The sequence below is a fragment of the Xenopus laevis genome, chromosome 2L, assembly GCF_017654675.1.
Source record: "Xenopus laevis strain J_2021 chromosome 2L, Xenopus_laevis_v10.1, whole genome shotgun sequence".
Taxonomy (NCBI): domain Eukaryota; kingdom Metazoa; phylum Chordata; class Amphibia; order Anura; family Pipidae; genus Xenopus; species Xenopus laevis.
The window spans coordinates 161478864-161502801 of NC_054373.1; the positions used below are offsets into that span (position 1 = coordinate 161478864).

Genomic DNA, 23938 nt, shown 5'->3' on the forward strand with positions numbered 1-23938 from the left:
ATAGAGGTGGTAGTGGAAACCATACGAATTTATTAATTTGCCAAGGGAGGAAGTATAGAGGGAGAATAGTAATGGTCCCAGGACAGAGCCTTGAGGAACTCCAACAGAAAGAGGTAGGGGAGAAGATGATACTCCATTGTAGGAGACACTGAAGGAACGATTGGTGATGTAAGAAGAGAACCAGGACAGGGCTGTGTCACGAAGGCCAAGCGACTGGAGGGACTGGAGGAGGAGAGGGTGATCTACAGTGTCAAATGCGGCTGAGAGGTCAAGCAGTATTAGTAGTGAGAAATGATTGTTGGCTTTAGCGGTTAAAAGGTCATTAGTTAGTCGAGTCAGGGCAGTTTCCGTGGAGTGTTGTGGCTTAAAACCAGATTGTAGGGGGTCCAGCAGGTTATTGTCAGAGAGGAATGAGGTAAGTCGGTTGTAGACTAGGCGCTCAAGTAGTTTAGAGATGAAAGGTAGCAGAGAGATAGGTCGGAGGTTGTCAAGATTGGAGGGATCAAGAGAGGGTTTTTTCAGAATGGGGGTGACAAGAGCATGTTTTAGTTGAGAAGGAAACAGTCCAGTTGAGAGCGAAAGATTCAGGCACGTTTCAGGGGCTGCTGCCGCCTGAGGCAGCAGCCCCAATGCCGCCCCTCCTCCTGCTCCGCGCTTCTAACTACCAGCGTCGGAGCGGGTGGAGGAGGGGCCGCATCGCTAGTGCAGTAAGCGCTATTGCGCTCGCTGCGCTAGAAGAGCCGAATTTCCGTTTTAAAAAACGGAAATTCGGCTCTTAAAGTTACCAGAGGCGGCTTTTTGCCGCCCCTGGTAACTGGCCGCTCCGTGCCGCCTGAGGCAAGATTCTCACCTTGCCTCATGGCCGGAGCGGCCCTGGAAAGATTAAATAGGTGAGTTAAGGCTTTGATTAGACAAGGATTGGTATTGCGGAGAAGTTTCGAGGGAATTGGATCAAGCGGGCAAGTGGTAAGGTGAGAAGAGGCCAGAAGCTTTGAGACTTCCTCATCAGTGACAGGGGTGAAGGAGCACAGGAGAGACTGGGCAGTGTGGAGGGAGGGTGGTGGAAGTCTAGGGGGGTTGAGTAGTGTAATGTCACTTCTGATAGTGTCAATTTTGTTTTTGAAGTGCTCAGCAATATCTTGAGCAGAGACAGATGTGCATGGAGGGGTGGAGAAGGGGAAAGGAGAGTGTTAAAGGTGGAGAAAAGTTGTGCTGGTTTTTTAGAAAGGGAGTTAATGAGTGAAGTAAAGTATGTTTGTTTGGCTTGGAAGAGGCTGGTGTTAAAGGAGCGCAGGGCGGATTTGTAGCTCCAAAAGTCTGATTCTAAACGGGATTTGCGCCAGCGACGCTCAAGTGCACGTGAGTGTCTTTGGAGCGCTTTTGTATGAGCAGTATGCCAAGGTTGAAGTGGTTTGGGTCGAGAACGTTTAGTTTTTATAGGAGCAAGCTCATTTAGGGCAGTGGTGAGAGTACTATAGTAGACAGAGGTAGCCACATTAGGACATGAGATTGCTGAGATGTTAGAGTGAAGAGAGTCAAAGGAAGAAGAGAGATGTGACACGTCTACAGCTTGCAAGTCACGGTAAGTACGTGTTTGGGGAATAGCAGGGGGTGAGGAGGGAGTTAGTGAGAGTTGAAATGTGAGCATATTGTGATCAGAGAGGGGAAATGGGGAGTTAGTAAAGTTGGAGGTTGAACAGAGTCTGGTAAATATGAGATCCAGAGCATTACCATTGGAGTGAGAGGGGGAGTCTGAGCACAAAGATAAGCCTAGGGAGGAGGTTAGTGAAAGAAGTTTAGAGACAGAAGAGTTGTTGATGTTGTTAACGGGTATATTAAAGTCACCTAATATGATGGATGGGATGTTAGATGAAAGAAAGTAAGGAAGCCAGGCTGTAAAGTTGTCCAGAAATTGTGCAGTTGGTCCTGGTGGTCGATATATAACAGCAATGCAGAGTGAAACAGGAGAAAAGAGCCTAATGCAGTGAGCCTCAAATGAGGAGAATGATAAAGAGGGAACAGGTGGAAGAACTTTAAAAGTACAGCGGGGAGAGAGAAGCAAACCCACCCCACCTCCAGGTCTGTTACCAGGTCTAGGAGTATGAGTAAGGTGTAGGCCCCCATAGGACAGGGCAGCAGGTGAGGCAGTGTCAGTAGTAGAGAGCCAGGTTTCAGTAAGCGCAAGTAGGTTAAAGGAATTTGCAATGAAATGGTCGTGTATAGCGGTGAGTTTGTTGCAAACAGATCTGGCATTCCAGAGAGCACATGAAAGATTAACTGGGTTTTTGGGTATAGGAGTAAGTGTTCTGTACTGATTGAATTTGCTCCGGAGAGAAGGAGCTCGTGGTCGTGATATAACTGGGATGGGGTAAGGGCCAGGGTTTGGGGAAATGTCCCCAGCTGCCAGCAGTAGAAAGGAAAGATAGACTAAGTGAGAGTGGGATTTATAAGTCCTTGGTTTGTATGAAAAGGAGGAGTTTTGTGGAATAGCTAAACAGAGTACTTTATAAACTTCATGTGTGGAGAGGGAAGGAGAGGAGAGTAGAGAGGCTGAAATTTGTATAGAACTGGGATTTGATGGAGGAGGTAGTGAAAAATGTTTTATGAAACATGAGAGTGAAAGGAGGAGAAATGCAGGATAAAGCATGCCAGGCCTTGGGCTGGTACAGAAGTTGAGACCATAATGAGACAAGGTCTAATTCTTTGCTGAGCTTTAGTTTACCTTTAACCTTTTTGCTTCTCCTGGGTCCTGTTTTCCATGATGCCGCTAGCAGGACTGGGCAACAAATTTGGTTGTGTGTGGCAAAGCAATGCTAATGTTGGTAGCAAAGAGGTGGGTTTGGTGTGGGTGCTACTTTTTCTACCTACTGATTACAATGCCAGATTGAGTTTTTTGCACATTTAACAGCAACATTAAGCAATGTAATCTCATCCCTTTCCATAGACCCTGAAATTGGTTTAAGCTCCTGGGGGAAAAATAAGTGACGTCAGACTGTTACAATATTCACTTTGCAGTCCACTCACTTTCAGATCTCAACCTTTCCAGGCTCTGGATATTGAGCAATTAAATTGTCTTTATAAAGAGCATGGCTATTTCTGCCCACAATAATAAACCTCAAAACTGCGCTCAAGGATACAAACAGCATTTTTTTAAAAGGTCAAGTAATTTTGATGTTTTTCTATAGCCAACGTAGCCGAGGGGAAGAAGCGGCCACTGGGTAATGGCTGAAAAAGTGACTGGAGTGAACAGGTTTTATACATGAGCAAAATGACTGTATATATGTACAGGAAATGGTAGACCAAAGAAGAATTGTTAGGTGGCCTCCATCACACATCTCCCACCTAATCCTCATTCCCCTGAATCTCTACACATGTCTGCAGACTTCTCCTTTTTTCCAGCAGCTTGAATGGCTGCCCCCATGTCTACACACCAGCTTATTTATATAAACTATATTAGTCTTTCTAAAAGTGGCCATACACGGGCATATTTTTATCGTTCTGCGATTAACGAACGTATCGTTAAACGTTCGTCTGACGATTATTTTACCATACAATATGCCATCCACGGAGAATGATCATATGAACAGATATAATCGTACTGTTTGCTTCATGTTTGGACGAACATTGATCAACAAACAAGGAGTGGTGCCAGCATTGTGTCACTGTCTGTAGTATATAGTCAGTTTCTCCTTCCCTGCTCCATACAGACATATGGATTTCTGCTATGGCATAATAAACTTATTTCACATATGAGGTGATAGAGTGATATTCCTGCAGTCAGCACCAATTTATTTCTTTACATAGTTCATATAGTTACAAATGAAGTTTTGAGCAAAGAACGTTCGGGTCCTTCCGTATATGTTCGTTGGCTTGTGCTACAATCCTGACATGCGCAAAGACGGATTTTATCCCTGAACGACTAAAATTTTTAAACTCATCCAATCAATTTTGCCAACGATAATGTTGAGACGATCATTCGCACACCATCAACTATCCAATAACTTACCGATATTATCAGAACGTTCTGAAATCGGTCATTTGGAAGTAAAAAATCTGCCCGTGTATGGCCGCCTTTAAGCAAACACACAGCTTTTACCATTTCGTGCTAACAGTATATTATATGTTAATTACTTTAAAATGCTTTCATTTTTTTGGTGTTACTATTCCTTTAATATACTAATGTATTTTCCATGTTGATTGAAAGAAGTGAAGTATACAACATACACGGCAATGTATCACTGACAAATATCAAAAATATAAACTAAATCCTTTGGTAATTCTAAAACAACTACATAAACCAAAAACAACTTGAAAACCTAAAACAACTTGCATATTAAATTAACGTGATATATAGCTGTAGAATAGCTGTTAAATACAATCAGAAATAGAATGGCTTCTGCCATATCATCCTTCACAGAAGCTATGCTTCTATTTAAAGTTAAGACTCAGAGTCTATACATTTTTGGCGACCCCCGACTCCAGATACCCCAAACTGCTCCCAAATCTGACTCCCAAACTCTGAATTGAGGAGGAAATTTCAGCGGCCCGTAAACTGGAACTGACAATATGTATAATTATATCTGAGCACACCCTTTTCTGCTTTCCTGTATGGGGATTTTAATACTACAGGGAAGCTGGTGGTGGTGATGATGATGATGTGTTGAGACTGCAAAGTGATTGATTACTAGAGTCTTCTACTAGCCAATCTTAAAGGAATAGTTCAGTGTGAAAATAAAAACTGTGTAAATAGATAGGCTGTGCAAAATAAAAAATGTTTCTAATATAGTTAGTTAGCCAAAAATGTAATGTATAAAGGCTGGAGTGAACAGATGTCTAATAAAACAGCCAGAATCCAACTTCCTGCTTTTCAGCTCTATAACTCTGAGTTAGTCAGCGACTTGTAGGGGGGCCACATGGTACATTTCTGTTCACTGAGTTTGTAATTGATCCTCAGCATTCAGCTCAGATTCAAAAGCAACAGATATGACCCATGTAGCCCCCCCTCAAGTCTCTGATTGGTTACTGCCTGGTAGCCAGGGTAACCAGTCAGTGTAAACCAAGAGAGCTGAAAAGCAGGAAGTCGTTTCTGACTGACTTGTTATACATAAAATCACTCCAGCCTTTATACAGTACATTTTTGGCTAACTAACTATATTAGAAACATTTTTATTGTGCACAGCCTATCTATTTACCCAGTTTTTATTTTTACACTGAACAATTCCTTTAAAAGGTCCTAGCGAGCACACAAGGCTCACCAGGGCACATCACTGGAGCTGGTAGAGAAGCCAGAAGGTTGATTGACTTGTTGTGCATGAGAAAAGATAGAAAGCAATAGGCAAAGAGGCAAATCTCAGGATTTGGAGCCATTTACAGAACAATATTATGATAATAATGAGACTGATAAGCCCATATTTAAATTTCAAACATGCTATTATTGCCCAACGCTGTAGGCTGATGTGAGTGCCATCCAAAAACACACCAGAAGTGTTACATCATGGGGTTTTTTTTTGGGGGGAGGGTGAGTGGGGAAGAGGCGCCTTTATTCATTGCCAGGGGCTCTCACTTCATTAATTCAAGCTCTGTATCCAAAGAAAAATAAACAGCGCAGCTTAGTTGCAAACAACGCCCTTTCTGATATATATATATATACACACACACACCAAGTTCTTTATTATGATATTAGACTGAATCTGGCCCTTGGTTTCCCAAGACTCAGCATACTGAGCCAGTAATGAAACAAAGACCACATCCCCAGGAGGTAGCATTCAGCGGCTCTCAATACAGGTCTGGCTGCCTCTTATTAGCTCCTGATTGGCTCATCAGGGGACTGGGAGGCTGCAGGCCCATTCTTCAATTGATCCAAGATGTCACAATTGAACCTCCTGATTGAGTGGCTAAATAAAAGCAGGTTGACGTCCTCTTCTGTATTGTTCTGCTTGAGTCTCAGAGAGATAGTGAGACATGTTGTGTTTGTTTAGTAAATGACCTGATTCTCTTGAACATAGCACAAGATGCCGACTGCTGTCACGCCTGCTTTAGAACTGGATTTATATAGGTTTGTGATTATATAACAAGCTCTAGAGCAGTAATATGAAAGAATGCAGCGACTGCAGTAATTTTGTGAACATAACAGAACAGGGCCATTTCCATTGGAAGAATCATTCCTTTGTTGTCTGGGTCGAGCTCCCAAAAGAACCAGTGACTATTAATCATCCATGGTACTTCCACAACCCAGGAACATTATGCACAAGCATACCAACCTGATATTAATACTGGCATTTCTCAGGCACACATTATCCTCTAACACATTACTATTCACACATTCTACAGGAACATTGCTATTTTAGGCCATAATACCAGGTATTTAATAGTCATTTATTCCGTAACTTTTACATATTGCAGCAGTGTGTGCTGCCAATGACAATATACCACTTGCACAATTACTAATCTCCCATCACTGTTTGGCACTGGATGGATTCTAGCTCTTAGCTTATTCAAATAACTGAAGAAGGCTGATGGGTTATGTAATAAAAGGCACTACATTTGCTCAAGAGCAGCTGGGCAGTAACTTATAGCAACCAATCAGAAGGTAGCATTTACTGGTCACCTGTTTAAAAGCAAAGATCATATTGGCTGCTACTGGTTACTGCTCCTGGGCAAACGTAACGCTTTTTATGGGTGTAAAAGTCTTAAAATACAATAATTGCAAGGTTATGGTGCAAGCAACACAAACACACAACTGTTATTTAATTAATAATAATTATAACCACCGCCTTGAAAAGTGCCACTAGTGCTGACAGTGGCAGAACTACCAGGGGTGCGGGAGGTTTGACTGCACCAGGGTCCACACCCCCTCGGGGCCAGCCAGCAGTTTGCGGGATAGCAAATCATCCACAAAAATTGGTTTTGGAGGGGGGTCGGGGGGCTTGGCTGCATGGCCTGTACCCGGGCCCTGAGTGGGTAAGTTACACTGACATGGGACCTGCATCTGGTAGAGGGCTGAGGAAACCATGTTTGAATATTAGCTGCAGTAGCCTCTGTTACAGAAATCCTAATGATTTGCTTTAAAAATAAATGTGATATTTCTTTGATTAGCTTCTATGTACAGGTATGGGATCCGTTATCTGGAAACCTGTTAACCATTAAGTTCCAAATTATAGGAAGGCCATCTCCCATAGACACCATTTTATGCAAAAAATCCAGATTTTTATAAGCTATTTTCATTTTCTCTGCAATAATTAAACAGTACAGTGTATTTGCTCCAAACTAAGATATAATCAATCCTTATTGGAAGCAACAGCTGCCAGTGTTTCTTTAATGCTTTCATGATTTTCTGGTAGACATAATACCTGTATTAGATGCTTGCATTAGAAATGCAGAATTTATTGGATGGAGAAGGATTGTGGGCTTGGAAGGTGACTGTCACCTGCCAAGGTGAAACGGTTATCCAAGGTTATCTATAGGGCAATGGAATTGATCCAAAATGTAGCATCCTTCCAAAGGCATATGGACAAACTGGCTACCTGGGCAGTTCAGTGACAGATGCAATTCTCTGTTGATAAGTTGGTCTGCCAGTGCCTCCCATTGAATTGACATGGAGCCACCTTAAATTCAATCTACGTGTGACCGGATTACACAACTTCATCAGGCCATCCCGTCAAGCTTTCCAATGCCCAGTGCAACTGATGGAGAGCAGTTAGGTTAGTAAGGACAGGGCACAGCACAGTTAAATCTATGCAAAACAGGCAATCTTGTTTCCATGCACACAAGCAAGGAGATACTGTAAATTAATTGATTTCCTTGTTTTGTTTTTTAAACGAGACCAAAAACGGAGAATGAGAATTTATAACTGTGTTCAGCTTTGTTTTTCAAATCTCAAATGTAACATTAGTCTCCATTTGCAGTAAAAGGCAATTTGCATTGATGTGGTTTTTTTCTGGGCCTTTATAACTATAGCCAGAGTTGTATTTTGTGGTTAAGTAGCTGGCACATAATGAATGATTTGGCAGTGGTTTCTCTGCTCCCAGGGCAGCACTTGGGATGCATGAACGTACTTCTGCTGCCTCCCAGTATTGGGACAATTGGCCCATGCAGTCTCCTCATTAACTTGCCAGCTTGAAAGTCGGCCTTTATTTGATCCTTGTCCATGGTTTCGAATTCTGATAGGATTAACTGTGGAACAGCGTTACAGATGGTCACACTGACTAGACATGTCATCTTGCAGGCTGCTGCCTATAAAGCCATCACTTTCACCCACAGATGCCATGGCCTCAAAGCTAAAGTGAACTACATGAGAATGGCACGAAAAAAATAAAGCAAAGCCTGAATATGCTGGATAGAAGGAATCTTTTAACAAGTATATTCCAAAATATATACACAGCAAAGAATGTTCATCATTCAGGCCCTGCCAGCGGCTGCAGGGGGACCCAGGAGGTATAGGGCCTCATGAGGCCCAAATTCATATACAGTTTCAATAAATACTGGTAAAACAAGTCAACCTAAACATTTCGGGGGGCCTGAAAAATAATTTGCTTTGGGCCAGTGTTATCTAGTTACACCACTGGGCCCTGCCCTGGTGAAGCTTACAATCCAAAGTCTAGAATATTCGCACATTATTGTCAGTTTTACTGATTTTACATCTTAAGCATGAACTTAAAAATATATATTTAAACCCTAGCTAAATACGCTGTAAGTCAATATTTAAAAAAAAAAAAAAAAAGGTTTGTTTTTATTCTCTTCAGCCGGCAGAGTTGCATTCCCATACAAACTCTGTAAATAAAAGTATTTAATTGTAAAGGTTTGCAAGAAAGTGAAGCAACTTACCTAAGCCCTTTGGGTTGATTCCACTACTGTCTATGGGATTAACAACCCAATAGTAATATTTCAAGGTATGCATGAGCTGTAATACTGTTCCCACCCGTCGGATGGTGGTGTATATTGTGGCAGTGCCAATAAACTCTGCTGATAAATAGGTGTACAAGGAAAGTTGAACCTAAAACAAAACAAGAGGTGTTTAGCTGTATGGCATCTGAGATCTGATATTAGGTATTGTATGGGGTAGTAACAGTGCTGCAGGTGTGTGGAGAAATCTGAGTAAATTGTTGATTGCCCATGCCACAGGTACAAACTGCCGGCATTTTAGGGGACTCTAAGGGTGGTGGCACACAGGGAGATTAGTCGCCAAGCCACAAATCTTTACTACTGCAGGTGAATGCCTTCCTGCCGGCAATAATGCAAATCGCAGGCGGGATGGCATACGTGTTACTTCATTTTCCCGAAGTCGCCTGAAGTTTTCTTGTGAAGCAACTTCGGAAAACCGAAGCGATACGTTTGCCATCCTGCCAGCAATTCACATTCTTGTCGGCAGGAAGGCATTTTGGGAAATTTGTCACTTGTCGACTAATCTTCCCGTGTGCCACCACCCTAATACCACAGGATGATAGCAGGAGATAAAGGAAGGTGAAGAGCCAAGTAAGATAAAGTAATAGACAGATTGTGGTCAGACAGTCTGTAACCAATTCAGTGTGAACCTGTTCAGATCAGAATGCTTATAAGATGCTGGTAGTAGCTGTACAAATATCTGATGGGAAAATGCCTACCTTTCCTTGTTTATAAGGCTGGCAACATTTCAGAGGATTTACACAATTTCATTGCAGAATGGCTTAGATGCAACTAAAACTGCCAATTTGCAGACTGCTTCAGTACTGAAAGAGCCGGTGGGATAAAAGAAGTCCACAACGTGGTGTAATACCTTTGCTGGCGTGTGTATCCAAATAGCAGGGTTGAACAAGATATGATCGCAGAGCTGCTTGAGTAAGGGTGCTCCATGAGAAAGGCCGTCCAAGTACTTTGCAAATGACAGGAACTGCTCCAGAACCGCTCTAGTTATATGGACTCTTGAAGACTATGATAAAAGGAAACAACACCGCCAGTTAAATAAATGGAGAACTCCAAATAATCAATAAAACCTTAAAGGGATCCTGTCATCGGAAAACGTTTTTTTCAAAACGCATCAGTTAATAGGGCTACTCCAGCAGAATTCTGCACTGAAATCCATTTCTCAAAAGAGCAAACAGATTTTTTTATATTCAATTTTGAAATCTGACATGGGGCTAGACATTTTGTCAATTTCCCAGCTGCCCCTGGTCATGTGTCTTGTGCCTGCACTTTAGGAGAGAAATGCTTTCTGGCAGGCTGCTGTTTTTCCTTCTCAATGTAACTGAATGTGTCTCAGTGGGACATGGGTTTTTACTATTGAGTGTTGTTCTTAGATCTACCAGGCAGCTGTTATCTTGTGTTAGGGAGCTGTTATCTGGTTACCTTCCCATTGTTCTTTTGTTTGGCTGCTGGGGGGGGGGGGAAAGGGAGGGGGGTGATATCACTCTAACTTGCAGTACAGCAGTAAAGAGTGATTGAAGTTTATCAGAGCACAAGTCACCTGACTTGGGGCAGCTGGGAAATTGAAAATATGTCTAGCCCCATGTCAGATTTCAAAATTGAATATAAAAAAATCTGTTTGCTCTTTTGAGAAATGGATTTCAGTGCAGAATTCTGCTGGAGCAGCACTATTAACTGATTCATTCTTCCTAAATACAATGATAACTTTTGATAATGATGACTGACGAGACTAGACATGGCAGAGACCTCAAAACGTCAGAGTGGCCTGTTGGGTCTGTGTAAAACCTTAAAAAAGCAATATTTGTGCATTAGAATATTACCTTCTCCAAGAGGTAGCCAATTACTAAAAAACCTTTTCCACCAAGCATTTGTTCCTGCATGGCTACTGAACTTTTCAAAAGCTCAACGAGGAAAGCCAAGAGGGTGGCACTGTTGAGAAAACACAAAATTATTATTGAATATGAATCTGTGTGTTATTACTGTACTTTTCATTTTTTAAAGGAAATTAAGACTTTATTGGCAAAGTGTTTCCTGAAACGACACACGCTAGTTGTGCTGGGGTAGGATCTATTTCATCTCATCCATTTGATGAGAACAACATGTTATGTCTTCCAGTAAAATGAAATACCTTTCTTCAGGCCGAAAGCAACAACAAGGCAGTGAAAACTATTAAAGTGAACGAAATCAACCAATTAAATCTATGACAAACAAATGTAAAACAGTTTTGGCAAATAGGATGTCTGCAAAAGCACTCTCTATAGAAATCCCTCAGGTGTCATCTTTGTTTTGTGGCTTTATCTGGCTCCTTAGACAAGCCAAAGATGAATGAGTCCATGGATGAGATGTAGCCAGACTAGAAGGAAGTGAAAGCAAAGGTCCTAACCAGAAAGCAGTATGGGAACTGCAGAACATCAGTCAACATGATAAACAATAAGTGTAGAGCCACTTAAGTCTCTGGGGAGCAGCAATGACATGAATGAGAAACCTCCAACAACACAGAGACTGACTTATGTCATCAGTATAAGTCTTAGACTTCAACTCATGTATTACCGACATATTAATGGCCACTGTTGCTATGATGGGTGTTGTAGCTCAGAAACAGTTTGCATTATGTAAAGAAGAGTATAGTGGGGCCACAAAATAAACATTAGCCATCAGCCCAGAGGACACAAGGGCGCCAAGAAGCACATTCATTGGCAGATGCATTCGTTTCAAGAATGGGTTGGAAGCCTTTTTTATCAAGAGAAAATATAAGGCTACCTATACTAAAACTCTAGTAATATACTCATTAAGGGACTATCCCAAATTACGTAGCATACCAATAATAGCAATTCTATGTAATCCTTTTTTGAAAATAATCTTACATATCTTGGATAACTCTTTTCTCAATGAGTATCATGTATATCCACACTAGTGATGTACTGGTCAGAAATGTTCTGACTTGTACACACCCAGACCTGCCCCTTCCAGTGTCGGACTAGCCCAGTGGGATACCAAGAAAAGTCCCGGTGGGCCCAGGTGTCAGTGGCCCTCATGCTGCTAAATTTGGCATATTTCATGGTCATTCCCTATTTCTATGAGAAAAAGAGGCTAAATAGATGGAATAATGGATTATAGTATGTAAAGAAAAGAGACTAGGAGAATAGAGGTTGAGTGAGGAAAGGAAGAATAATAGTACTGAGAGTGGCTCTAAGGCTTTTTGGTGGGCCCCTGGTCTAAGGTTTTTGGGTGGGCCCCTGGTGTCCCAGTCCAACACTGGCCCCTTCTCAACCTAAACCTGCCCAATTAGGTGATGTCATCAGAAGGATCAGGCTCCACAAACACCAACGAAGGAGGCCAGCTTTCTGGAGCCCAAATGAAAGTTGTGTGCTGTGGCTGGTCAATGCTAACCTGCAACCCAATCGACATTCCATTTTTGCAGAACCCGCCCAACTGGCAGAAAATCAGCTAGTTTCAGATTGGCCCGGACATTGCAAATCCATATTAAATAAGCAGGTTCTTTTGTGGACATACAGTGGAAATGAAAGATGCAGCCATTTTGATGTTTGGCCTGTCTCAGTGACAGTGGTCTGGGAGAATCACTCCAAGGAATTTCAGGCAATATGTCAAGTATATTTGCTTACTTTGAGCTCCTGCCTATGTGACAGTTTTTGTCACCTGATAGTATATGTGTCAGGATAAATGATAGAATTCCATACAACTTAAGCTTGCTTTTTTTTTTTTTTTTTGCTCGACTATCAAGCTGCTTCATTAGCATTTTGCTGCTCGAGAGCCACTGCAGAGTCAATGGAGATTTATGAGAGAAGCTTTGCCATAAGATTTATCCAGACTGCTGTTTTCTCTTTGTTTGGAAGTAAGCAGAAACCATTTGCACGATTAACAAGAAATGAGCTTCTTTAAGTAAGCAGAATATTATTAATTAAAGGGAAAGTTATGGAGAGGAAACAAACTGCTTCTGAAGGAAAAAGAAAGCAGCAATAATACAATTCCTCAAACTGTGTTGTGATCACTGCATGGTTGCTAGGGTAATTTGGACCCCCAGATTGTTGAAATTTGCAAAGTGGAGAGCTGCTGAATAAAAGGCTAAATATCTCAAAAACCACACATAATAAAAAAATGAAAACAAAATGCAAATTGTATCAGAATATCAATTCCTGCATCATACTAAAAGTTATCTCAAAGGTGAACAACCCCTTTAATAGAATGTGAGGATGGAGGGCTGACAGTGATGTACATTGCTAGATATTGGAAACCGCAAACGTTTCACCCAATTTAGAATGAGAAGTGGTACTAAAGGGCTGAAAGAGTTGTTCATCTTTGAGTTAACTTTTAGTATGATGTAGAGAGTGATATTCTGAGACAATTGCAATGGTTTTCAATTGTTATTATTTTTGTTTTTTGTGTTATTTAGTTTTTTATTCAGCAGCTCTCCAGTTTGCAATTTTAACAATCTGGTTGTTGGGGTCCAAATTACCCTAGCAACCATGCATTGATTTGAATAAGAAAATGGAATATGAATAGGAGAGGCCTGAATAGGAAGATAAGAGATAAAAGTAGCAATAACAATACATTTGTAGCTTTACAGAACATTTGTTTTTTTAGATGGGGTCAGTGCCCCCCATTTGAAAGCTAAAACGAGTCAGATGAAAAAGGCAAATCATTTAAAAAAATATACAAAATAATGAAGGCCAATTGAAAAGTTGCTTAGAATTGGTCATTCTATATAGGGATGCACCCAATCCACTATTTTGGATTCGGCCGAACCCCCAAATCCTTTGCGAAAGATTCAGCCGAATACCGAACCAAATCCTAATTTGCATATGCACATTAGGGATGGGAAGGGGGAAACTTTTTTACTTCCTTGTTTTATGATAAAACCTTGTGCAATTTTCCTCCCCGTCCCTAATTTGCATATGCAAATTAGGTTTCGGTTCTGCCGAATCCTGCTGAAAAAGGCCGAATCCTGAACTGAATCCTAAACTGAATCCTGAACTGAATCCTGAACTGAATCCTGGATTGGTGCATCCCTAATTCTACAACATACTAAACGTGAACCACCCCTTTATTGACTGGCAAAGTGGCAAATTGTTAGGGCAAGCAGAAAAGTGAAGCTTTTTATGACAAGTTACAGGTCAGCTGCATTAACTAGGCTTTGGGGAAGGAGCGGGGAAACTCTGATAATGAATAATGGATCCGGCTGATTAATCGATCAGATCTTCGATCTCTGGGTTTTCTGATCAGGAAGGAAATTGCTCTTTCAATAATCTCCCGTGGTTAATGGCCAAAGGATGGACACGGTGGCAGAGAAATGTATTTCCATAATAACAGCCACAGATTCAATCTCATCACATCTCCAGAGCAAGCGGGGTCCAGGAAGGTGTCAAGTAAAATAAATCAAATAAGCTGTTTATATCAGAGCAATATTCTACATTATCTGAAAGCTTCCAAGAACTGAAACAATCATTATTCAGATACTGATGCAACATTACTTATTTACACATGTTCTAACTAGAACTCAGTCTTCCCAGAGTAAAAGCAGAGCTTTCATGGTGCCCGGGTCAGTGCTAAGCAGCAATTCTGCGGATCAGTAGTGAAGGGAATGTTCAGGGTCAGGGCTACTGCTTAACAAAAACTCAGAGCTGTACTTGACAGCTCCATAGAAATATTTAACAAAGGGTATTTCATATGTAGCTAAATGAAAAGTATATTACCAATAACTTTACCTATAAGCACACAATCTGCATCTCTCTTACCCATGGGGCTTTAGAGCATAATAGGGGTTCTACCTTTGGTTTGAATGTATTTGATTTCCAAACCAGATTGTTGGAAGTGAATTCATTTCCAAAAATGTTGTTACAATAACAAATTCCATTGGCTACTCACAGGATGTCTCACAAGCAAGCTGGCTTCATGCTACAGTTTCAATCCATAAACTAAAGGCTCAAACACAGACTTATTGTCAAATAGTATAATTCAGTTTGACCATGAACTGTTTACTTTCAGACCATGAACTCCATAGGTTTACATATTGACTTTTTTTTTAATGAGAAAGACATTTTAGGTTGAAAAATTCGAATTTTCAAGCAAATTTTTCAAGATTTATTATACTCCGACCCTGGAAATAGTTTGAATCCAAAAATATACCATCTAAAACCTGTCGAGGTCATGTAGAAGTCAATGGCAGAAGTTCCTTGAACCATCTGAAGATGTTAATAGCCTGCATCACATTCAGGTTTTTTTCTCAGGGTTTTTGTCTAAAAATTTGGATGATTTGAGCAGTTTAAGTTTATTACCCGCCAATCAATTCGCATTGTCATGTTTCGCAACTCGAAAAATGTGAATTTTTTCTTAAATAAGATACCATTCGAGTTGTGACTTCATTCGAGGTATAAAAAACTAACATTCGACCTCTGATAAATAACCCCCTGAATGTAAGTGCTACCAGGATGGCCAGCAACCACAGCAAACTACCATGTGATTCACTGACACTCACTGTGGCTAAGGAGCAGATTTATCAAAATGTGAGTTTATATTTTAATAAATAAAAACTCACCCACGTTCTATTCATTCCTATGGGGTTTTTGGAAGCGTCTTTATCAAACGGCAAGTTCCAACTTTCACCCATCGATAAATGTGTTATCAAAAGCCCATAGGAATGAATAGGACGTGGCCAAGTTTTTATTTATTAAAATATAAACTCACATTTTGATAAATCTGCCCCTAAATATGTGTTTGGCAAGCTTATAGGTCTACTGTCTCTCCTTTCTTCATATAAAGAGCTGCATTTGCTATTATACCCTAAGCCTACCCTGATGAATTCAAATAAATACAATGTAAACAAAGAAGCAACCCAACTGCTTAATGATGATGTATTTGAAGTAGGTAGGAAACACAACTCTATTGGCATAAAGGAGATTTGTCCTTTATGGAGCTGATTAAAAGAGGGAATGGCACGGATAAGCATGGCCATAGCAGATCAGAGGTTTGGCCTAAACAAATCAATGCTACACAGCAAACATCAGTAATGACATACATAAATATAAGAGTGGTCACTTTCACTACAAACTGCTTATTAGGATAAGTAACATTTATATAATCGCTTAAAGAGAAAGTTCTCACCAGACGGTGGTTTCCACTTGACTGTCAGTCAGTTGTCGATTGTCCAGTTGTGCAAAGAGTGGAAAGAGAACCTGGATTCCCCCAATGGAGTGAATGGCGCTGTGTATGGAATGGGTTACGATCGCTTTTACATCCTAAAATAGAATTGAAACAAAAGGAATATGGCATTTAATAAATGACAGTAGTGGACAGCAGTGGTAATAAATGCCACCCGGGAACTAAAGGGAGTTTCTCAAGCCAAAAAACTTTATTTTAACCCCCAGAATAAAGAAGAAACTAAGATGGAGGGTCACCATTCAGTTCACATGGGGGAGATGGATGGAATTACTTTGTAAGGAAAAGCTAGAATCAACACTGTTTTGCTGTTGAGGATACAAGAAGCAACATGTTATTTGAAAACCAGAAGACAATCATTGGACCCAGTTGATCCTTTTAAGCACTACCACCAGTATTTTGTGAAAATGACATAGTTTGTTTCACAAAACATTTTCACAGCTGCTTACACATGGCCATACTGTATTTTTAAAGGAGAACTAAACCCTTAAAATGTATATGGCTAAAGATGCCATATTTTATATAATGAACTTGCACCAGCCTAAAGTTTCAGCTTGTCAATAGCAGCTATGATCCAGGACTTCAAACTTGTCACAGGGGGTCACCATCTTGGAAAGTGTCTGTGACACTCACATGCTCAGTGGGCTCTGAGCAGCTGTTGAGAAGCTAAGCTTAGGGGTTGTCATAAATAATCAAGCAAAAAATGAGGTTTGTCTGTAATATAAGCGGATGCTACAGGGCTGATTATTAAATTCTGATACTAATTGCACTGGTTTCTGTGCTGCCATGTAGTAATTATCTGTATTAATTACTAATCAGCCTTATATTGTGACATTTATATTCTATGTGTACTGTATATTGTGAGTGGGTCCCTAAGCTCAGTAAAGGTGGCCATTGACGTAGAGATCTGCTCGTTTGACGATGTCGCAAAATCAGTTGATCACTCCCCGATATGCCCACATTGAATTGGGCGATATCGGGCTGACCCGATCATGGGACTTAGGGCCCAACAATCGGATCATAATGGATCTGATACAGGCGGGATGGGATTTTTTAACCTGCCCAATCGAGATCTGGCCGACTTTCGGTGGATCTGCAGAAAAGAAGATGGGAAGCTACTGGGGTATCTTTGGAGACACAGATCTTTACTGCTAAAGGGCTGTGGTTGCCTGTGGCTGGTACAGAAGCCCAAACATAATGTACAACATTTCTAGCTACTTCTCCTTCAGTTCTCCTTTAAAGGTGGGGACTACCAACCTTCAGCTGTTGGTGGGATGCTTGGTGAGAACAAATAGAGCACTGTTGGACTTTGACATTTGGAAACAGTCTTTTCCCAAATGTTAATCTGCCTTGTCAGCCCTACCTGCTTTCACAGGATCATCAGAGACACCTACATAAATCAATCAGCCCCTCAATTAGATTTCACAGAATGATTAATTTGCTTATTTATCCATCAGAGCTCACGGTCTATGAGGATATCCTGCAAATCAGAACTAAAAAGGGGTTGGGTTGAAGCCAGCTGACAAGTATGGACAGCAACAAGAATAACAGGCCATTATACCAGAATCTGGACATTATTTGCTGTCCCATGTTTAAGAAGTCACAATGAATGGGCCAAAAGTAAAAGAACAGTATCTTCAGGTGTTGCCACAGGGTGCCAGTTAAGGTACAGCCTTGTATATAGCAGACCTATGGTGTTACCAATTATGTTATGTTCTACAGCACTTACTATTTTAATTTGCTTCCTGGGGTACAAAAAGATTAAATGGCTTGCCCAGGGCCACAAGTCTTGACTGGGAGTAAACTAATCCCTGCCAGAAATTCCAGTGCTTCTCCCTAGATAATGCTGCAAGAAGTTTATTTAGGCAGAAGAAAACCCTGTCCTGTACACTGCAGATTTGGATGCCGGAGGCACAGATAAAATGAGTTGTCTCTTACAGGACTCAAATCAAGGCTTTCCCTAGCATGAACTTATTGTTATCGCTCAGCATTCTGCCACTTATTCTCATTATCGGAACCCACTTCAGATCAGAACTCCTGTATTTGCACATCAGCAGTGAGTATTACGCCGGCTAAGGCCTTAAGCAGATCCATTGCACCAAGCTCTATATGCAGTCATTGTATTGACTATTCTGCAGAAGGAATCATTTTCATAAATATCATCTTATACTTTATTTAAACGCCAATTCTCTATGTGCAGAATGACAGGAATTATTCAACACAAACTTCAAAAAAAAAAGTCATGGTCCACCAAGCTATTTGCTTTATCACCCTCTTGAATCCAAACCTTACACATATATACTGGCTTAAAATATTAAAGTTAAATATATTGACTGTTATTGGAAACTCTTGTTTGTAGAATATTTTCACTTCTGTTGAACCTCTCTAATAATAGAGTAGATGAGTAAAGGCAAATCATTGCTGATTTAAATGGTGCAAATTACAAATCCAAGAATGCTTAGAAATAAGCTGCATACTGACAATCATTTAGTCCACTCGGCTATTTAAAGGGGCAGTATACCCCGTTTATTTAACATTAATTCAATGAGGCTTGTGCTGAATAAACTGCTGCTTAAAGTCTTTAAAAAAAAATAAAATTTTTGTTATTTCCTGAGCTTAATAGAGCAAACAGATACAGGTATGAATCCAGAATGCATGGGACCTTGGATTTTCCAGATATGGGATCTTTCTGTAATTTAGATCTCCATACCTTAAGGGATGGGGCAGACAAGCAGAGTCGGGGAGATTTAGTCGCCAGGCGACTAATCGGCTCTTCTGCGTGGCCACAATCTCCCCGAACTGCCTTCCTTCTGCCGGCTTGAATGAAGAATCGCCTGCGCTAATGCACTTGTGGTGCTTTGATTTCCAAAGTCGCCCGAAGTTTCCTCACGAGGAAACTTAGGGCGACTTCGGAAATCAAAGCACCACAAGTGCATTAGTGCAGGCGATTCCTCATTCAAGACGGAAGGCAGTTCGGGGAGATTGTGGCCACGCAGAAGAAAGTGATTAGTCGCCAGGCGACTAAATCTCCCCGAATCTGCTTGTCTGCCCAAACCTTTATTCTACTTACAATAATTAAATAAAACCAGAAAGTATTGTTTTGCCTCTAATCAGTGATGGAACTAGGTGGGGGCAGGCCCTGGTGCGGGCCGTGCAGCCGGGCCGCGCCCCCCACCCTCGTCCGTGCGGCGCTGCAGCCGACTCCAGCCAGCGTGACTGCCGGGGGGCCCTGCGGGGGTGCGGGCCCTGGCCCAATTGCACCCCCTGCTCCCCCGGTAGTTACGCCACTGCCTCTAATATAAATTAATTGTATCTTCGTTAGGATCAAGTACAAGGTATTGTTTTATTATTACAGAGAGAAAAGGGAATCATTTTCAAAAATGTAAGGTATTTGATTATAAGGGCGACTACAGGAAGTGGCCTTCCAGTAATTTGGAACTTTCTGGATAATGAGTTTACTGATAATTGATCCCATACCTATACTGAAATCTTTCTTGAAGGTAGATAATTATAATGACACATAATGGACTTCTGTTAATCTATAAAGACCCTGATATATATGAATGTGAAGGGGCAGGTAAAAACAAGGCAAAGGAAAGGAAGATTAAAGAAGAACAGAAGAGATATGGACAAAAGGAGAGTGGAGGAAAAAAGGACAAAGGGCCATAAAGTAAAGTAAAAGAAAAATAACAGAAAGGATAGAGGTAAATAAAAAATGGCAAAGTGTGTGTCATGTTTACATTCAGTATAAACTGTATTGTATCAGGTTGGGGCCTTGTATCATGGGTATTTAAGGTTACTTCCAATCCATGGAAGGTAAATTTTATACAACAGAAATATCAGCCACCAGATTACCCGAAAAAGAGTTTACACTTCCCCATAGAAGTGGGCAAATTGTGGGTTCAGATCACTGAAGGCTTACCTGGAGCATTAATGCATGGGGTGAATGCACAAAAATGGATGCATTTTCCTTTGGTGATGATTCGAGGCAAAGCTGGGCGTCTGTCGCCTTTGCGTTGTACGTAAACGCTATACTGCTCGCTAGCTTCCCATCATACAGAACTTGTTTGTGGTGTTCAGCAAGATGGATATCACTCTCTGACTTAAATTTAAAAGTACTCTGTAAGAAGAGAGATTACATGTTATAGAAATGCATTTTACAGATCCCTGGGTTATCAAGCCTAGGGGACACAACCTGGAATGGAAGGAAGAGATATCGGTCGCTGTACCTGATATTGGAATCAGTGTAAAGGCTTCCTAACAAATAGCAGCAGCATTTTATTTTTTTTTTTTAATAAAGACAGACCGCTGCCTAAGGCTAATGGCACATGGGAAGATTTGCCGCTCCACATTTAAATCTGCTTTATAGTGGGAGCAAATCTCCCCAAAATGATAAATGCTTCCCGGAGACAATAAAAGTCAATTGCCAGTGGGAAAACTTAAGCGACGATTTGTTTTCTTAAGTCGCCCAAAGTTTCCTTGCAATGAAACTTTTGGCAGCTTCAGGAAAACAAGGCCCTGTGTATGTTTTCGGGAGATTTGTAGCCCTTGGTAGCATCAATTTTTTTCCCAATAATTTTTATTGATGTTTTTAACATTTGTTAGATTATTACATACTTGCAATTAGACTGAGATCCATGTTTCATATACATTACTGCATGTACATATATGTTCATTATATTCCAACACATTAAGTGTAAAAAAACAAACTATAAAACAATAACTCAAGTGAAGAGGTTTATACTTCGGTGCCTTTTTACTTGTTTCTTAGTTTCTCCTTCCTACATGTATCCAAAAAGATCCAAACTTGCCGTCTATATTGTGTTAACAGCAATCAACCCACTACAACATTAAGCTCTACCTGTACTATCGGTTATATCTCTATATCTCAACCATGGCGACCATATTTTCTGAAACATATTCTATGATTAAGAGTATAAGTTCATTTCTCCAATAGCATTATGTTATCCACTCTGAGTTTCACCATACTGAAGTCTAATGTAGGGGTGTGCCACGCTCTAGCTATGACTTGTTTAGTGGCACTAAATATTATCATTGTTAGCTTAAATTTGGTAGTAGTGAAGTTCTCAATTGGTTTATTAAACAAAGCCTCATCTGGATCTTTTCTCAATGGCATATTAAAAACATTGTCTATCATGGCATAGGTACGAGTCCATAATCGTTTCACTGTGGTACAATCCCACCAAATATGGCCCATTTTACCTGGTATATTACATCCTGTATAGCAGTTTGGCGATTGACCTGGAAACCATTTGGCTATCCTTACTGGCACCATTGGTAGCATCAATTTAACCACAGGTGACAGATCTGCCACAACCCTAAGGGTCAGGCCACACAGGGCGTTTTGAGGAGATTTCTAACTAATCGCCTCGTTTTTGCGGCGACCAATCTCCCCAAACGCCTTCACTGTTCCTGCGCCGGCTAAAATGAAAAAATGTCGGCGCTAATCACACGGTTCATTTTCCGAATCGCCGCTTGTGATTAGCGCCAGCGTTTTTTTTTCATTTTAGCCGGCGCATATTCACGGAAGGCTTTTGGGGAGATTGGTCGCCGCAAAAACGAGGCAATTAGTCACCAGGCAACCAAATCTCCCCAAAACGCCATGTGTGGACTTACCCTAAAGTATTACTACTACTTCTAGCCTGTTCTGACAACATGCAAGAGAACAGAAATGTAGTGGATTATGCTATGGATGAATCAAGTTTAATCTCAAATAACTGCATGAAGAACACATCTACTGCAAATGTTATTGCCATGATTTTCATCAGTAGACTAATAGACCCTTCAACGGTTGCTAGGCCCAGTGACCTACCCAAAGTTCTGAAGGGACTTAATACTATTTTGGTGTGGCGTTCTAATAGCTTATAGGTATGATACTGTACACATACATACCTCCCAACATTTTGGAAATAGATAGAGGGACAAAAAGATTTGCCATGAAGAACATTTTGACCACGCCCATTTTGTGGCCGCACCCCCTAATTAGCATGTTAATTTTACAAAATTTGTCAGGTTATGAAAGTTTGAACACATTTCTGTTGTTTTTATGTGTTATTACAGTTTTGCTAATGAAGGTAGCATGCAGGAAAAATCCAAGGCAGTAAATTTTGACTGCAAAGTGCTTTTATTGGGGAAAATGCTCCACTACATGTTTCGGGCTTCGTCTTTTATCAAGTGTTAATAAAGGGACTAGCCCGAAACATTTAGTGGAGCATTTTCCCCAATAAAAGCACTCTGCAGTCAAAGTTTACTGTCTTGGATTTGTCCTGCATGCTACTACAAAATTTTGATTGCGTCAATTTGGGGATGTGGACACTGGATACCCCTGCAGGAGAATCTACCAAGAAACCGTTACTGGTGAGCTACACTTACCCTAATTTATCACTTGCTAATGAAGGTGAATTGCACTTTAAGTTGCAAGTCTCAGTTTCTCCAAGAGACCTGCTTATCTTAAATTGTTACAATTGTTTCTTTGCTTATCGTAACTGGTTTAAAAAGTATCTAAGTGCACCTGCCACATATTCAAAAGCCAATTAAATTTTAGAAACTTTGTATCTTTTTCTGGCTGTTCAGTGCAGGAGATCAAAGAGAAAGTTATTTTTTCAGTAACAATCTGGGACTATGGGTTGAGCTGTCAAAATCGGGACTGTCCTGCAAAAAAACGGGACAGCTGGGAGTTATGCAAATATGCACAGGCTGAATATTCAGTGAAGACAATAGGCTACATCCTCAGCCTTGTTTGCTGCATGAAATGAAAATATATGCTGAGAAGGGCATAGCAGAGTGGTTTCTAAAGACTGTCCCCATATGAAAGTCCAACAGCACCAGCAATGATCATTAGCCATAATGGAGACAGTTCACAGGCGTGCGTATCTCACGGATCATTAGCAAACTCAAAACAATGCATTATGGCCGCTGATGTGGAATGAAACCCACAGTATCCACTCTCAGGGCTGAGTGACTGATGCTTTCGAGAATTTTGCTCAGAACCAACTGGCAGAATGTCACAGAACCGAATACATATCAAGAACTGACTGATGGCCAACTGTTACATAGCAACGATGTCAGATTGTCCGAGCATGACCTGATAAGAGACTTACATAAAACAAACTGTCATTCCCATCCAACATGGTTCTGAGAAGCAGTGCAAGCAGTTGACAGCGACACAAAGACATTTACAGAGATAATGAAAGTGCTCAAACCACGTTTAGCAACATTTTACTGACAAATGAGAACATCAATTTTCAGCTGTTTTTAAAGGGATACTAAAAATTAAAATGTAATATTAGCTTCAGCATACTGAAATAAGACACCTTTTAAATACAATCAATTAAAATATTTGTACCGTTTCTAAAATCAAATTTATCTTCACTATCCCTCTCTCAGCATCTGTTTCTCCCCATTCTCTATTTATTCAGGAGTTAGGGTGTCAGATGAATGATCCAATAGATCTTATAGGGGGGCTCCTTTTGCCTAGAAGATGTATTAGAGCTCACTCTATTAAAATCACCAGAAATCCTGTCTCTCTACATGCAGAATTTATGCAAAAGTCAGTTATTTTGTTAGATTTTGTTTGTACTGGAATCAGTTATTTGAGTGAGCTCTAATTCATCTGCCAGGAAAGGGAGCCCCCCTATAAGATATATTGGATCATTCATTGGACACCCAACTGCTGCATGAAGACAGAATGAAGAGAAACCAATGCTGAGAGAGGAATAGTGAATATAAGATTGATTATTTCAGAAATGGTACAAATGTTTTAATTGATTGTATTTAGAAAGTTTCTTACTTCAGTATGAGGAAGCTTATATTAAATAGGGATGCACCAAATCCACTATTTTGGATT

The 23938-nt window shown here is 40.6% G+C and overlaps 1 protein-coding gene across 4 annotated transcripts in view; it reads right to left on the reverse strand.

Annotated features, from left to right (window-relative positions):
* The window catches only part of LOC108707564 (neurobeachin), a 390963-nt gene that overhangs the window by 255385 nt on the left and 111640 nt on the right, over window positions 1–23938 (reverse strand). For all 4 annotated transcript variants that reach the window (XM_041582642.1, XM_041582644.1, XM_041582643.1 and 1 more), the window contains exons 9-13: window positions 19994–20191; window positions 16018–16151; window positions 10719–10827; window positions 9752–9904; window positions 8824–8992 (exon numbers count right to left, since the gene is read on the reverse strand). In XM_041582642.1, the coding sequence (XP_041438576.1) occupies window positions 8824–8992; window positions 9752–9904; window positions 10719–10827; window positions 16018–16151; window positions 19994–20191 (763 nt within the window). The remainder of the gene's footprint in view (window positions 1–8823; window positions 8993–9751; window positions 9905–10718; window positions 10828–16017; window positions 16152–19993; window positions 20192–23938) is intronic.